The sequence below is a fragment of the Meleagris gallopavo genome, chromosome 13 (assembly GCF_905368555.1).
Source record: "Meleagris gallopavo chromosome 13, MGAL_WU_HG_1.1, whole genome shotgun sequence".
In the NCBI taxonomy this organism is placed as follows: domain Eukaryota; kingdom Metazoa; phylum Chordata; class Aves; order Galliformes; family Phasianidae; genus Meleagris; species Meleagris gallopavo.
In genome coordinates, this window is record NC_139416.1 from 1,109,192 (window position 1) to 1,126,283 (window position 17,092).

General features: G+C 50.7%; 1 protein-coding gene across 14 annotated transcripts in view; it reads right to left on the minus strand.

The window, feature by feature from the left end:
* Positions 1-17,092, minus strand: part of HYDIN (HYDIN axonemal central pair apparatus protein) — a 115,382-nt gene that overhangs the window by 33,215 nt on the left and 65,075 nt on the right. For 13 of the 14 annotated variants that reach the window (XR_014886160.1, XM_085235077.1, XM_085235076.1 and 10 more), the window contains 12 exons: positions 15,466-15,703; positions 13,845-13,988; positions 12,610-12,753; positions 11,633-11,946; positions 6,285-6,477; positions 4,352-4,486; positions 3,406-3,615; positions 2,515-2,640; positions 1,988-2,165; positions 1,395-1,525; positions 939-1,072; positions 192-328 (listed from right to left, as the gene is read on the minus strand). Coding sequence is in view for 13 of the 14 variants with exons in the window: in XM_085235077.1 (XP_085091203.1) it covers positions 192-328; positions 939-1,072; positions 1,395-1,525; positions 1,988-2,165; positions 2,515-2,640; positions 3,406-3,615; positions 4,352-4,486; positions 6,285-6,477; positions 11,633-11,946; positions 12,610-12,753; positions 13,845-13,988; positions 15,466-15,703 (2,084 nt within the window). In the remaining variant the exon portion in view is untranslated. The remainder of the gene's footprint in view (positions 1-191; positions 329-938; positions 1,073-1,394; positions 1,526-1,987; positions 2,166-2,514; positions 2,641-3,405; positions 3,616-4,351; positions 4,487-6,284; positions 6,478-11,632; positions 11,947-12,609; positions 12,754-13,844; positions 13,989-15,465; positions 15,704-17,092) is intronic. The other variant, XM_085235087.1, reaches the window with a different exon arrangement.

Genomic DNA, 17,092 nt, shown 5'->3' on the forward strand with positions numbered 1-17,092 from the left:
TCAGACCTGCAGCCAAGCATTTGGGCAGCCACAGGTGGGCCAGGACTCTGTCCAGAAGAACTCGGGTTCTGCACCACTGAACATGGGGTCCCGAGGAGAACCAAGTTGTACAAAAAAGCACTCAAAACCCTCCATGTGTCCAGGGGCCATACACCATCAGAAATGGTGAGAAGCACCTCCATCCCACTTACCTGTGTCACGCAGGACACGTCCATCTGCACAGAAGGACACAGGCAGCTGCCCAGTGTTGGTGATCTTCACAATGTGCGCATGGATGTTACCAAGAATGACGTAGCCGAAGTCCAGGATGTACTCAGGCAGCTGCACCCTGAAAGTAGGAATAAGGAGAGCTTTTAAAACATTTCTCAGCTAGCAGTGAGATCTTAAGGAAAAGAAGGTTAGTTTTAAACGGTGTAAGTGCATGGATATGAGTCCACGGATTGTAGAGTCCACGAATCTTAGCTCCCCTGCTATGAAAAGCCACTGTAGTCCATTGGATCTCCAATGGTCTTGATCCAACTCCAAAAGACACTGGTAGAGGCAGTAACCAACACCCATGAGATTCATGGGAAGGTCTTTTTCCAGAGGAATCCCACTCAGCAAAACACAAACCACCCGTTTTGCAGTGTCTTCTTCCTCAGTCATTTGTTGGAACAAAAGAGGCCAGCCTCTTTCAGAGCTAGTTAGAAGGGGTGTTGCCCGTGGTGATGGATGGGCAACATGGTCTGCATTGGAATGGAACAGGTGGGGAGCTGGGCACCCCCAAAGCTTGTGGGTGGCCCTGCAGATGGGAAGGCACCCAACTGCTCACAGACAGCATCCCTCTGGATCAGGTCCTTCCCAGGTCCCTGGCCAGTCCCAGCTCTGCAGGAGATCTTAGGAGCAGTGGTGCTGGCTGTTACCCTTGGGGCACCTAAAGGCAGGGAGTCCCCACCAACCTGAGAAGCCTCCGAAGAGCTCGCTGGTCAAAGACGAAGTCCTCTGGGAGACAGGAGAGCAGGAGCTTCTGCTGCTCCACGGCGTATTCCTCTACCAGCATCTCTTCCATTTGCATCTGCAGCCGAATGTCCAACTGTGGAGAGCAAAGTCAGTGGGCTGGTTGCCACCTATCAGATCAGGTTGCCAAGGGCTCCATCCAACCCAACCTCAGGCACCTCCAGGGATGGGGCACCTACATTCAGCTATTAAGTGCCATAAATTGACATAAAGTGACAGAATTTGTGAGCAAGCACCCCAGCGATGCCCTGCATCTCCATCACGAAGTGCTATAAACTCAAAGATGATACAGAGAAGATGGATGATCACAGGCAGAAGGTCCCAGGTGACAGCAAGGCATACCCAGCCCCACTGCAGAAGGGTGGCACGTGCCGAACAGGACAGAACCATGTTCTCACCACCGTATCCAGGTCATCCACGGGTGTCTCAGTGGCTGTGGCCTCCCCAAGAACAACTGCTTCATCTTTCTGGCTCTCTTTCTCCACCTTCTCTCTTGCCTCCTGGAGGATCTTCTCATATTTTTCATTTCCTGAAGGAAAAAAAATCCAAAAATAGAAGTGGGAGTGCAGCACCAATCTCATGTAATCTGGGAAGCCCATCTCCCCCAGCCTTGTTCTCTCCCAGTAGCACTCCGCAGGCAGTCTATGGCAAGCGGGTGCTGCTTTTCCTCTGAATCTGGATGCTCACTTCCACCCATCTTCCCCCATACAGAGGAACACCTCACCCCTGCAGTGTGATGCTAATCTGTCCTTGCCAAGTGCCCTGTTGGTCATATAGACAATCATCCTTCCAGCTGGCAGGCACGCTGGCAAGCCCTTCCTGGGGCAAAGCCCACATGGGTTCCCTTTACAGGGGACTCAAAAAGCTGCTGGAGGGCTGGGTGTTGGGGTGTGACACCTCTCAGGCCTCCAGGTGGGTGACAGCCACCCTATGGGTGTATAGCACAGAGGAAACCAGGGGACCTTCCTGGGGACAGAGAGGCAGAGCTCACCTCTGATATTCCTGGGCAGATCCAAGCAGATCCTGGGAAAGCTCCCCTCCCCTTTCAGAGTGATGATTTCTGGCTCCAAGTGCCCCACTTGGATCTGGAAAGTCCTGCAGAAGGCTCCAGGTACTCCTGGTAGGTAGTAGACCTTCAGCACCTGCTCCTGGTTAGGTCCAACATAACCCTGCAGAGAGTGGGAGAAGGAAGGGGGAAGGCACCAAAGAAAGTTGGGTGGACAGACAGTGAGAGATATCAGGAGCAGAGAGGGGAAAGCAGAAGTGCCAGGGCTGATGCTGCTACAAGTCTCAGCTGCGACTTCGGAAGCTCACAGCAAGAGGGCATCAGCGTGTCATCCTTGTAGGATGCTAGGCGCTCCTCTCCTTGCTCCTCTCACTGCCCCGCAAAGCTCTGCAGGAGCAAGGGACCTGCACCGGGGCTGCCCATTTCTGGCAAGGGAGCCAGCTAGAGGGCAAGAGCAGCCCTTCTCTGTCCCACAGGGCCAAGGTTCAGTGCTTGTGCTGCCCTGTACTCACCGTGCTGGGCAGCACCAGGGGCACGCCAGGCAGAGGGCAGTCGCTGGGGCTCAGCACCTGGTACTGGAATCCCACCTTGCCACTGTTCTGCAGGGTGAGCTCTGCTTCAGCAACTTCATTAAACAGCTGTGGAGGGACAGAAGATGGGCACTGAGCCTCCTAAGGTGGGACGAAGCTAATGTGGGGATCCCACAGCTGCAGGGCATAGGAACAGGAATCAGGGCTGGCTTGTAGAGGTGCAAAATCAACCACAACAAGAGGACCAAATACCACCAAAAATCAAAGATAAACCAGGACAGCTGCCCTGTTCTGCAGTGCTAAAGTCTAATGGCCACTTCTGGGTCACCACCCCACCACTCATCATTTATCCTTGCAAAGCAGCATGTGTGTTGCAATAGCTGGATGGGCATCTGTCTGCAAGCACTAGTGAAGCTAGCAGCAAAAAGAGAGACAGTGCTGCATGTAATTAGAAATATCTGAATGGCTTTTAGTTGAAAACAGGGAAAATAGGAGTTATTCTGGGGAAATTCTCTCCACCTACTGACTGGGAAGCCCAATTCAGCTTCTCCCCTAGTTTATTTTGTTACTTAATCAAAAGCAGCAGTAAAGAGCATCTCCTTGGGTCTTAGCCTGGAGAAGCTGGATGTCCTAAGGACATGTTCCTCTGCAGATCATCACCCTTCTGCCCAAGGAAGCAGTGCTAGAAACCTTGAGGAGCAGGAACTCCCAGCTCTGGAGAAGGGAAATGGCCATAAGAACAACAGCTGGGATGCAAGATGTGTTACACAGGTGCTGGAGGAAGGGCAGGGAAAGCTGTCCACCCGACAGAGTTGCTGAAGAGTCCTAGACCTTGCTGAAGATGAGGACCAGCCCCAAGAGAAACTGTGGTACCTGCAGCCCCCAGTCGATCTCTGTGACATCGAGGAGGTAGCTGACGACTGAGGCCTCCCCACTGAGCATCACTTCGTAGGTTGGACCCCCCTGCACCTCACACAGCGCCGTGATGTGGACCACCAGGTTGGCGTGGCCAAAGAAGGTGAAGGTGACCTGCTGGCTCTCGCCTGGCTGCAGCTCGCCGTGTAGCGGCAAGATGTCAAAAACCTGCAGGAAGGGGAGGTTGGGGTAGGGAGCATCGAGGTCAACGCAGAAAAGCCACCCAGCCCTGGGCTGAGGCTGGAGCTCTGGCTTGGAGTGAAGGACGTGGCTGCAGGGGCACTCAGACACACAAAATCATCCTAACCTCTTTTGCAGCCATTCTGCTGGAAAGCAGAGGAACCACGGGGAAATCTTCTCCCATACTCACTAATTAATGCTTTCATTAATACATTACATTAGCATAATTTGGGAGGTCTCCTGGCAGCAGTGCATTCTCTCCACAGCAGATCATGCCTTTAGAAGCTTTAACTGCCTTTGGAGAAGCACAAGACTTGGAGCTGAGAGTCCTGCAGCTGGGGGAGGGCTCCAGCTCAGCCCACATTGCTCCTTGTCATTTTTACTCCTGAGCACCAACACATTGCCCTCTCTTAAAATGCTGCAGCAAAATCCACTGCAGAAACTTCCTATAGTCTACTTGATTAATGCCAAGAGAATGAATAATGCCCACTTGATTAATGCCAACAGGGTGAATAATGCCCACAGGTGTGGTCCTTGCTCAGCCCTACCACACGTCCTGCATGGCCTTTCCTAGTGCTGGTTGCTTCATCAGCACTGCACAATGCTGTGCTTGGAGGGATGCAAGGCCACCGAGCAGCTCCAAGGGCCACCAGCATGTGCAGGGGCCAGGCAACTGCTTGCTGCACTGAAAATGTGGAAGTCAGACCAAGGAGATAGCTCTTACCTCCTCCACACCCAAGGCAAGGGGCTCGTTCTCCACAAACTCCATGGATTCCTTGGTCTCCACCAGGCTCTGAGTCTCTGCAGCGCTCACCATCTCTACAGCACTCTCCAGTTCCTTGACAGCAGGTGGTAGCAGCTGGAAAAAGAGCACTAGGAGCTGCAGCAGGAGCTGGCTGCTCGGGGGGAGACCAATCTCAGGAGCTGGACTCGATGATCCTTGTGAGTCCCTTCCAACTTAGGATATTCTATTACTCTGTGATTCCATCTGCTGCCACATCCACATCCCACCTGCATGGGCTCTTCTTTATTGAAGAATCATAGAATATCCTGAGTTGAAAGGGATCCACACAGATCACAGAGCCAGGAGTTGGACTCCATGATCCTTATGGGTCCCTTCCAACTTGGGGTATTCTGTGAACCAACAGTGACAACCCCCTATGATTATCTCAGTGGATAAGGAAGAACCCTGACACAGCCGAGATAGAACCCAGGCACCAATCAAACATGGAATGTCCCTGTCATCAGTTCAAATGTGGCCCATCCACAACTGATGCCCCAAAACTGGACAGGTGAGGGTCTCCATGCCTAAAAAAGGGACCCAGCGACAAGAGAAGAATATCAAAAACTGAAAAATAAAGACTTGGGAAGTGACTGGCAGACCTTCAAGTGCTGCTTAGGTTTCATCTCATCTGCTCCCCACTGCCAGAGAGCTGAAGATCTCCACTGGAGTGATCCTTTTGAATGGCTCCATCCTGGCCAAGGCAGCTGAGATGCTGCTTCAGTGGTATTTAACCTCAAAAGTGCCCTCAAAAGAAGAGAACTTGTCCTTGGGGTTTTGATCCCTATTTATACAGGAAGGCTTTGTAATTGCTCTTGGAGTTGAGGAATATGTGCTTCTTCTTAATTAGAAGAAGTGTTTTGTGCTGCAGTCTTGACTTCAATAGTAGCTGCAAGAGTATTTAGGGGACATCCTTAGACCCAATTAGAGGCTCCATCTCCCCCAACAGATAAAATACAGGGGAAGGCTGAGTTTTCTCACATTCCCTTTTCTTCTTAGGAAGAAATGGCAAAACTTGGCCATCTTCAGCACTCTTCAAAAAGGCTTTTTGGCCTTATATAGTTTATTCTTTGGCCAACAAGCAGTTACAGAGCTTTCAGCTAACAACCACTACTCACTTCAGCAATGTAGGACCCCAAGACTTCAAGCACAGCTCCCCATCCTCCTTCCTACCCTACAAAAGGAGCTACAAGGGGATTAATTCCCTTCCAGCCCCAACAGAACCTCTCCAAACCCACCATCCTCAAAGTCTTTCTGCACTACACATACACGTCCTGGTTTCAACACCATTTTGTCATATCTGCATTTCCAAAACAAGCAAAGCATGCATTCCAAAAGATGCTAGCCAGACTCTTCTAAGCTTACAATCTCCCTTCTCCCCAGAAAGGCTATACAGATACTGCCTAAATACAGCAACGTGAGCAGAAAATCAAACTGCAGTACAGATTTGAGGCAGTTTTGGATCCTGCTTAGGCACATCCACTTGAATTTCCCTGGTTTACTTGTGTATACATGACAACAAAGCAGGAAATCAAAAAGACTGCATGCTTCTAACTCAGCATTTAGCCACACTGTTCTGTGCAGCCACAGGGTATCGTTGCTTCTGGCTAAGAAAAAAACACGTGGACTCACAGCATTAACACAGCTGCTACTAGGATGCAAGCAGGTGCAGCCCTTCTCCTTGAACTTCATGCTCATTTTGGCATTTCCTGACCCCACCACCACCGGGATCAACCTTCAAAGCACACCAACAGTCAGCAAAGCCATTCCCAAAGCCGGGTGACAGCAGACTGTCTGCAACCTCTTGTTGGGATGCCCCATCTGCTCTGTGGCTGTCAACGCAACATCCAAGCAGGAGGTCTACAGGAGACTCTACCTGTGTCTCCAGGGGTCCATCTGCATCTGCTGGCTCTGGGGCAGGTTCTCCTGCTGCTCCCACTGCTTGGTCCGGCTCCTTCACGTCCATATCATGGCTGCTGCTGCCTGTTGATGCCAAGGGCTCCATCGGGGCCCCCTCTTCTTTCTTTGGTTGGGGTTTGATGAAATATTTAGGTACTGGAGGACTGAATCTAGAACAGAGAATACATCTGAACAGGGACCTGCCGTGGGAATCCTGCATGGGATGGATGAGCTGTTCAGCAGGATGAGGCTGATGGAAGCCACTGGGAATAGGCTCAGCTCTGTGCCTGGAATGAGGACAGAACCAAACAGCAGTGCTAAGTACTTTGGGAGAAGGAGGCCTTGGCTGTTTTTAACCAAGGGCTAAGAATAGGCTTTTGCAGCAGCCTTGGGTGCTTCACTCCTAGCTGGGAATTTGGTGCCTGCCCTTATCAATACACTCCCTAGTGGGTACTCATGGCTCAGCAAGCCCTCCAGCCAACATCCACCCTAGCAAGGGAAAATAACCACAGCTTGGAGCTGCTTGAGATAAATACTACGGGGTTAATAACTCCTGAGGAGAGGCAAAGCCCTGAGATGGAAAATCCATAACCATTTATTAAATTACCCGTGGTTCTACAGAATGGTTTGAGGCAACTTCGCGGCGCCTCGACAACAGCAATATTTCTCATGCTGAAGTAGAAGCTCTCTGGGACTCCAGGAGTTGATGTGATCATCGAGTACTGCTGCAAGGCAGCCAGGGACCACTTCCAGGGGGAAAGCCTGGAAATGGGAGCAATAAGTGCAAGACGAAAGGGAAGGAATCCCCACAAGCCAACGGGTCAAAAAGAGCTGCCATGCTTCTGCTTGCTGGGACATGAAGTCCCAGCAAGGGACCCCAAGGTGAGGTCTTAGGAAAGCAGCAGGAAGGGGGAGATGAACACAGGGTCCATCTCACCCAACCCCAGCTGCCTGCCACCATTCAGGGTCTCCCACTGCGTGTGCAGCTCAAACCTCCAGGGAGTGAAGAGTGGGGATGGGAGTGCAGTTGGATGGCCACTGGGGAGGGAGGGAGGAGGCCCTGCCATCCCCAGCTCTGAGATGCCAGAAATAAGGCTGTCTGTGAGCCTGCTGGGGACACAGCTTCACACTGCTTCCCACACCCTCCTCCCAAAATAGAGGAGCTAGAAATCACGCTGCTGCTGCCAACCCGATGTGACGATGCAGGCTGAGCAAGAGCCATCAGCACCAGGACGGTCACCCAAACTGCATCTCGCCACTGCAGCTGGCTGGACCCAAGCAGTCTCTGCTTTGAGAACAAGCATTCCTCCTCCTCACGGGGCACTGGAGCAGCAAGAGAGGAGACCCGGCCCCATAGACTGCAGGATGCTGCTCCCACATTCACCTCCTGCATGTGAAATCACCTGAAACCTCAATTGACCCATCACTTTCCATCAGAAAAATCAGAGAGGGTCTTGAAAGCTCCTCTTGCCACAGCTTCTGCCTCTCTCAGAGCATTTCCATGGGATCTGACAGATCCCCAACCACCAGTGGCTGGGGCAGGGCCAGGCACCATGAGCACCTGCACTTCTCACCCTGCCCATGGGCACAGAGAGATGTGGAAGATGCTTCTGGAGGAGGTCAACCCATAAAGCACCACTCTTCTTTCAGTTCCAGGTGACTGCACTGCAAATAGCCTTCACTTGCTATACCCCAGTGTGTTCCCCAATGCCATGGCACTGCTCTCCAGACCACCATGGAGAGTCACAGAACCGTTAAAGTTGGACAAGACCTTTCAGATCCCAAAGCCCAACCCCCACCCACTCCCACCATGCCCACTGACCACATCCCTCAGTGCCACATCTCCATGGTTCCTCCAGGGACAGTGACTTCCCTACCTTCCTGGTCAGCTGTGCCAGTGCCTCACTGCTCTTTCTGAGAATAAATTGTTCCTAATATCCAACCTGACCCTCAGAAATCCCAAGTTTTCCTCGTTTCATCTCTTCATCATCTCTGCCCCTGAGCTCAGAGCCTCCCGAGAGCTGGCTTGCATCCCAAGCAAGAATTGCAGCTCTCCAAACTGAAAAGACCCAAGACCATGGGGCAATGGAGAAGCAGTTACCTTGGAGCTACCAAAGCCCCAGATCTGCTGCCCCAGGGAGCCTGTAAGCTCTCTGAGACACAGCAGGCCCATGACAACACTGGGGAGAAAGGTGTGCACACTCCTGGCCCTCATGTGAGACTCCCCAGCACCAGGGCACGACAAACGCGTCCATTTCAGATGTAACTTTTTGCTACCTCTCTCCTCTGGCAGCTGACAGAGCGCTGCTGTCAGATTTTTGCCTTGCACTGTTTTTCATTGTCTCTATTTTCCATTTCTTCCTTGTTATAAAACCACCACAAACAAAGGCCCCATCAAGTACAACAAGAGATTGTTTTTGTCAGTAACGAGGCAGGGACCTGGCTGGCAGGGTCCCTGCAGTGCAGCCTGCCGGGGGATGTGGCAGGAGGGAGGGCAGAGGAACAAGAAATTATTAATGCCACAGAAGACCCACTTGGGAGGAGAAAGACTCCTTGTTTGTTCAAAGTAAATCAGCAGAAAAAATCCTAGGTAGAAAAGAGAGAGACACTTCCCAACTCAACAAGCCCCTTCCACTAAGGATTTGCTGGTGATGCATTGCTCTGGGTTTGTAGCCATGAAGTTCCCACTGCAAAGGCATCAGATCAAGGCAGAAAGCGGGTTTAATAGATGCCACAGCTGTGCAGATGGTTTGCCCTGGAGCATGGACCACATGGAGCATGCTAGCTGCCTCCCAGGAAGGTTTGTGTACCTGGGTCTCAAACAGGGACAGGGACAAAGGGGTCATGCAGGACAGCAGTGCCCAGAAGGAGCCATGCATTGCTGCTTGTTCCCATAAAGAAGAAAACTTTGGAGAACAGCTGACCATAGTGTTGAGCCTTAGGCAGTAGCAGGAAGGATGCGTTTGTTACAGATGTTTCTGGTTATTCTAGAAACACCTTGTACAATCTGCAGATGCAATGCTTTCCTTTTTGATGGAAATCTCAAGTCACACCGAGGAGCCACGACGTTCTTCCCTTGGAAAGGGGCACAAGTCAGTCCTCGTGGAAGAAACCTTAAGGATAAGAAATCTTAAAGACAAGAAATGTGGTGTTTGAATTTGGCTCTGCCTCCTGCTGGGTCGTTCTGGAAATTGATCCCAATGCAGCAGAAAACATTGCAGTGCAGTACTTAACTCAGCTTGGAGTTATCAGAGGTGCAAGGGAGGGGGAGAAACTGATCTCAGCCTGTCCCTGCTCCGTATTTTAGGGGAGGAGGAACCACGAGAGATTCACGGCTCAGCAGTGTTGGAAAAGAAGCACGGTTGGCGTGACCTGGGCATGTCCAACCACAGCAATGCTTGGGCTGGGTGACATGATTGCTCTGCTTGAGGAACTAAAGAGTGTGGAGGAGGAAAATAATGCATTCAACAGTTAGAAGGGGAAAAAAATAATCTAGGCACAGTCTTGTCCAGACAGAGAAACAACATTTTTATCTCCTGGTCAAAATAAATGTGTGTCTGATTGATGCTGGGAGCCTCTGATGATGGGCTCCAGCAAGGTCAGATGGATGGATGGTTAAATTCCATCAATCTCGCCTTCATGGGACCCGATGTTTGATTCTCCCCATGTCAGGCTGAGTTAGTTTGATCCGATAATTTAGAATACCAACAGTGCTTAATGCGGACCAGAAATAATATCTGACATGCTGCCCTTCTGCTGGGCTCTTAATGAGCAATTTGAGGTGTTAATAGCTTGGAGACTGTCTTCATTTCCAGCTCTGCCACAGAGAATCACATGGTGTCTGCTGAGGGACCCGGGGAGAGTATATTAATGCTTAATTAAGATGCAGAGCAGAAATGGGAGCTGTCGTAACATCCTCCTCACTAACAAGCCAGCACAGGGTCTACACCCAAGACCAATGGAGCACAGGCTGCCATGCTGCCCAGTGCTGGAATTGCTTGGTGCTGCCCAGCCAGTGGAGCTGGGTGACTCAGCATCCTCTGCAAGAACCACTGCCTGCGGGCTCAGGTCCAGCAAAGCCAATTTATGTGGGGACAGGGTGATTAAAAGCTGAAAAAAACAACTCATCTCTCATATTTCCAAAAACTCAAAGAGGTTCTAAATAATAAGAGTAAAGATAAACAGGCAACCGGCCAACAAGTGGCCCCAGAGGAAATTAATTCCACACAGGCTTTGGTGTAATGTGCTTGTTTCTCTGTTATTATAAAATATAAGCATTGTTCTATCATCAAAATTAGATTCTCCCTTTAGCTTGTAATTAAACCCTAATCTAATTTACCAGGAGATGACAGCGGCCTCCAAGCAACGATTACAGCCCTGCTCCCCTCCTGCCTGCCTACCTCCCCCTGCATGACTGGAAAACCTTTAGGGCCCATTCCTGAAGGTGCCATGCATCAAGAAGGTCTGCTGTTACTTGCTCAGACCCAGCTGAGAATGGGCTGCCCAGAGCCCAAATCCTCCCCTGAGCCCTCCACACAGCCACAGCTAATTTCCAGTCCCCAGCAGGTCTCCTGCTGTGAACCAGATCCAATTCTCCAAACAAAGCTGCTTATTGATGATCTGTATTATTTAGAAGAGCACTTCAATGCACAGTGGTTAACTTTCCTAGGGCATTATGGAAAAACCATTTGCTGCTGTAATTAAAACCATCCAGACTAGACTTTTGTACTATGCGGAGAGGCCACAGCAGGAAGAACAGCTGGAAATGTGCTTGTAGATGTGCTTCAGCATGACTGCAAGATGGCTTTTGGGACTGGAATCCACGGGGAGCTCCCTGGGGACACTGGTTTAGTGGGCAATATAGGTGGTAGGTCATAGAATCATAGAATCATGGAATGGCCTGGGTTGAAAAGGACCACAGTGACCATCTAGTTTCAACCCCCCTGCTATCTGCAGGGTTGCCAACCACCAGACCAGGCTGCCCAGAGCCACATCCAGCCTGGAAGAACAGTTGGACTTGATGTTGGTCTTTTACAACCTTAACGACTTTACGACTCAGAGGTAAGAAGTGAGATTCTGGGCTATGGACTAAGGTTGAAGTGTTGTAGGCTCCTACACGTTGCAGCTGTAGGACACGCCGTGTCCCTCCCAGCCTCAGACTGGTGCAGGTCACCTCTTCCCTGAGCGCTCACCCTGACCGCAGCCAGTAGGTGACATTTCCAGATGGGAGAGCTGAAAGCAATTTGTCAGATGGCAAGTAGACAGCCTTGGGCTCTGCAAATTACAGATAGGACACGAGGAAGGAGAAAAGGGCAAGGCACGTACCTCATCTGGCTCACACGGCTGCCTGCCAGGAACGACCAGCTGTACCGCACGAGCAGCGGGCTGCAGTTGGTCATCTCAACGTGACGCACGTCCTCGGTGTCATTCAAGATGCAGCCAAAGTCCACGGCTGTGGTCTCCACGTGAAGATTTGGGAAGTAGACTTCTCCCCGAACGGCAATGTGCTCCTCAAGAGGGTGCTCAAGAAATTGTATTTTCAGAGCCCGCTCTGCCACCCGGATGTTCAAACCCTCTTCGTAAGCGGGGTTAAATCTGATGGAGAGGTGAAGTTCCTCCCCAGTCTTCAGCTTTAGTGGCTACAAGGAGATGAGATGCTAAGGTCAGGCTGGATGGGGCCTTGGCCAACCTGACCTAGTGCTTAATCCAGCAGTTGGCAACCCTGCCCATGGCAGGGGGTGGAACCATGTGGTGGAACCAGGTGGTCTTTGCGGTCCCTTCCAACCCAAGCCATTCTATGATTCTGTGTTAATCAGCAGTGCGATGAAGTTCCATGTCTGGTGGCATGAAGTATGTGAATATGTGGTGTTCCAGGTGGGATGCCAACGTGAGTTTCTCAGTGTATCCCTCATTTTCTTTATGGTGTGTCTGCCCGCAAGCACCCCCAACACCCATACGGGACTATCTCAGGCTTACATTTCTGCTCCATACAAGAGAAAAAACTGGTCTGCTGAATCCTGGACCTGAGAAAGCTACATGCCAAAAACATAACCACATCAGCCCTATGGTAAGCCCTGACTCCTGAAGAGTTCCTTCATTCTTACACTCAGAACATGGGTAATGGTATTGCAGCCTCAGGCTTGCAGCAGAGAGGGAAAATCCAAATTTACCCATTAGAAAGGCAGCTTGTTTCTTTCAGCAGCTCGATTAAAATGTGGTTTAGCTCAGGCCAGGCTGCTGCTGACCCAAAGCCCAAACATCTCCAACTCTTGAAGCTGCACCACGAAGTCCGAGCTGCTCACCTGGGTGTCCATGGAGAGAGGCTGCTGCTCCACATTGCAGAGCGAGAAGGGCTGCTCCACAAGCAGCACCACACTGAGCGGCAGGGAGGAGATGTTCTTCAAGTGCAGAGGTTTGTGCTGAGCAGTTAGGACATCACTGGGTTGCTACAGAGACAGGAGACAACAAATGGAGAAAAAGGCTCTCTTCCCTTTCTGCTGCATTGCACGTTTTTCAACCTCTGAATTGCAGATCTCTCTATTGACCACCCTAATTGCCTTTCGCTCTTTTAGAAAGATTTTTTCAAAGTTCATCAAGCACTTTTTCAGAAGCCACAGCATCCTGCAGGGGACTGGAGACATCACTCTCCTACAGAGGGAGCAACGGGACCCAAGAGGAGGCAGCTGCTTCTACAAGGCCAAAACAAAGCAAATCCACATCATACAACTCCAGCTTTGGGATGAGAGGTGCAAGGCTCATTTCCACTTGTGTAAGTTAGTGTTTGGGAAACGAGCTCTACACGCATTGCTCTCAGCCATCTGCCATGCCATCGTGCTCAATAAATGGGAGAGCACACATTGAGCAGAGCGTGGGCACCAGGGAGGAGAGAAAAGCTTCTCATTAAATCTGAGCTGCTCGCAGGATCGTGGGCTATGCTGAGAGCCAGGGAGCTGGAAAAGAGACCTGGAAACACCGACAATAAATAATGAACTATTTTCTCTTTTTCAGACACCCTGTGGGAGACGGAAAGATGATGCAGGAGGCAGGAGTTAACAGACCAAAGGGCACCTGCTTTGCATTGCTGTTATCGTCAGTGCAACTGAAGGACGTCTGTGGCTTCTTTGAAGGAGGGGATGGGGAAATGCAAAGAGCCAACATCTCTACCAACAGCAGAGAGAGTGGCAGAGAGACAAGAGAGCATGACAGCTTTTCCTCATCAATCTGAGCTGCTGACAGCACTCTCAGTTTTCTCAGCCTCCCTACAGGACTGGTGTTCAGACTTCAGTGTGCCACGGGGGATCCTCAGAACCCTCCTCTACACTGAGTACAGAAACCAATGCCTCTCTAGAAGTGGCCCCAGCCTGCTTCTGACAGGGAGCTGTAATCCCAGCACTACGTGGGTGAAGAAGCAAGGAATGGTCCTGTTCAAGCCAATAACCAAAGCTCCGTGGACTTGGAGAAGACTTAACTTTGCATCCTGAAGGCTTTAGGTCAGCAGCCCCACAACTGAGCATGAGGACACAACCCAGCCACTTACCTTCTCCACACGGAAAGTGATTTCCCTGGAGGAGAGCTGCAGGACAGGGGCAATGAACTCGCATGTGACGTCCACCTGCATGATCTGGGTCTTCCCTGCCTTGCTGCCTATGATGGCATGGCACAGCAGCCGCTCCGTCACCACCTGCAATGCCACAGTCTCCTATGTGCCCCATTGCTGAGCATAACCTTTATAGAAAGCAGTAGGACATCACTACAAAAATAACTACATTAAGGGAAAAGAGGGTCCAAAGCCAACAAGCCTTCCCTTGGAAGCTTAGAGGAAAGGATACAAAGGAGAAACCCATGTAACAGGGCATCTCAGGTGGCAGCTCTCTGCCCAAGCTAAGTGCTCTTACACCCCAACTTCTCCTGGTTCCTCTTGTGGTATCACTTCTCCACATCCCCCTTTTGCCCCATTGCAGTCCCACACAAGCAAGGCAAGAGCCTTCCCAGGGGCTTGGCAGTAGAGCCCCAGGAGCCCCAACCGAGCTCACAGATCCATATTCAGCTTTCATAGAATCATAGAATGGCCTGGGCTGAAAAGAACCATAATCATCATCTAGTTTCAACTCCCCCCCTGCTATGTGCAGGGCTGCCAACAACTAGACCAGCACAACACCCTCTCCACTGCCCTGGTCTTTGTATTTCCTCCCTGATTCCTTTTCCCTCTCTCCAGCAATCTCCTAGAGTTCAGAACTGCAACTGCAAATGCCTGGAGAGTCCCACCACGTGAGTTGCCACATCTTCCTCCACTACCACTCTCAAACACCTTTCAAAACTGCTATCACTGGGGGCAAGGTGCAGATTCACTCCCGCTCACTGGCTGCTTCCCTGCACAATTCCCTTCCAACCCGAGCCACTCTGCAGTCCTCTGAATTGGGTTTCCCCTGGCAAAAGGGGCCCATGCAGTGATCCCACTAACACCTCAAGCTGCAGCTCACGGGTGCACAGCCCTACTGGCAGACCAACTGCCCTTGGGACAGCAGGGCTGGTGTGGAAATATTGACACAAGCCCCAGCTGTCAATGGTAACGATCCCTGGGAGCAGTTTCCCACACTGAGAACGTCCTCCTGTGATCACCAGGGCTGACACACGCTGTGTTCATTTTTCTCCTCTGCAGCTCGATGCCAGACAAGCCCTGTGCCTGTGTTTGTGCAAGGAGGAAAAATGCTGCTGCTCCCAGACGCTGCCCCCTCCCGCAGGTGTTGTGGATGCCTCCCCCAGATATATCACCTTGTCTTTCTTGTGTGTTGTTGTTTAATTATTATTTTCTTACTTCCTAATCTCTCTGAGCTTAATTCTTTTCTCTGTCCTTCCCTTCCGCCTCAGCATGGGATGCTTTATCGCCTTATCACCTTATCACCTGCTGTTTGCCCCCTAAAGTAGCCCATATTTTGATATCAGCAAGATGGCTTTATGGTAGCTATAGAAACAAGAAAAGCCTTAGCAACTGATGGTGGCCAGCAAGGAAAGCAACCGGTGCTGCCATGGTAACTTGTGGCATTTAAACACTTTTTGAAGGCAAATGCTCATTTTCTCCAGTAAGAGCCAAGGGACTCCGAGGTCAACCCCATAGATGTAACCCGATGGGAAGGGCTCAGCCCCAAACCCAACCTTACCCTTGGAGTGCTGGAGAAGCCTTCCAGCATCATCTCCATCGTCCTGCCCGGCAGCAGCTCCAACCTCAGTGGCCGAAGCCTGAACACGGGGCCCTGGGGGGGGCTGTCCTTGGTGTCACCCACGGCTGGGAGGCGATCGCGCTGGCGGAGCGTGGTGAAGCCTTCTGTGGTCCAGTAGAGCAGGTGGGTGCGCCTTCCCTTGTTCGTGATCGTGAAGCGATAAGAGCAGGGACTCAGGCTGGAAGAGAAGTAGAGAAGATGGGAAGTGTCAGGGAAGCTGGGATTTCCCAGTAGTCACCCAACTTCAGCACTCTGCTGGCTACAGCAGAAGCCAGACCATGGCTGTCCCAAGTTTATCAGCGTGCAACATTTGTCTGTGTGAGAGAAACAGTTTTCATGAATCATTAAGGAAGAGACCACTAAGCTCATTAAGGAAAAGACCACTAAGCTCATCTAGTTCAAACACTGACCCATCACCACCATGCCCACTAACTTCGGGGCTCCACACTCACTGTATTTTTCCAAGGTGCTTCCCCCAGCATCTCTTGCTGCCCCCAACAGATCACCATCCTGTGTCCTGTGTTTTGGGATGATAAGTGGGACATGGGTACACGGGATCAATGGAAGTTCTCCTGGTATGAGCACAGCAGCGAGAGCCAGTCTGTCTGCAGAGGGGACCAGCAGGGGGTAACTAACTAGAGCGAGACATAAACCTAAATGAGCATTTAATGGAAATTGATTCTTTCGTGTAAAGAAACACTAACTGCGGGCAAGGCTGGAGTAACTATTTTACCCATTATAAATCTCAGCTTGGCCAGGGAATGAATGGTTCCAGGAAAAGTTCAAAACCAGCACAAAACATGTGTCCACCCTAAGGAACTAAATACAAACACAGAAGGCAATGAGTCTTTGAAACAGACTGCAGAAGTGTTTGCTGTGTAAGAACTCAGCATGAGATGCTGTGTCTCATGGAGAACTCAGAGCAGTCGTGCCAGATGCATGACCACAGCCCTGAGAAGCTCAGCTGGTGCCTGGGCTCTTTGTAAGGACCTGCCTTCCTCCCCTGCTTGTAAGACACAGAACCCCCGCTTCGAGATGAGCCCTTTCAACTAACAATTAATTTATCCTGCCCAATATCAGCAGGCTTTTCCTCCTCTTGCTTTCAGGGCTGGTCATAGAACGTGTCCCCCATGCCCATGGGACATACCTGTCCTCAGCCACCATCCCATGCCTTGAGATTCCACAGCTGTGATGGAAAAGATGGCAGGAAAAATAATAACAAATACAAAAATACAGGCAGGAGAAGCAAGGGAAAACTGCACCTAATAACGAGAAGCTCAGCAGGGAAAGACAAGTGAGCTGATCAAGGGCAAAGAAATTCTACTGCTCCTCCAGCACTGCCGGGCAGAGGGGAAATAAAACAGCATCATTAATTTTGTCAAGGAGTTGCTAACAAGCTACCACCAGGTTTTACGCTGTTGTGAACCAATACTCCACACTGAGTGAAAAAGCAAGCAACATTATTGCAAAGGGAAATATGTTTATATTGGTAATGTAGTGTTTTTCAGCCAGAGGCTTCCAGGACCTGCTGTTTTGCTCCAGATCTCTATTTGACAAAGTGAGGAAA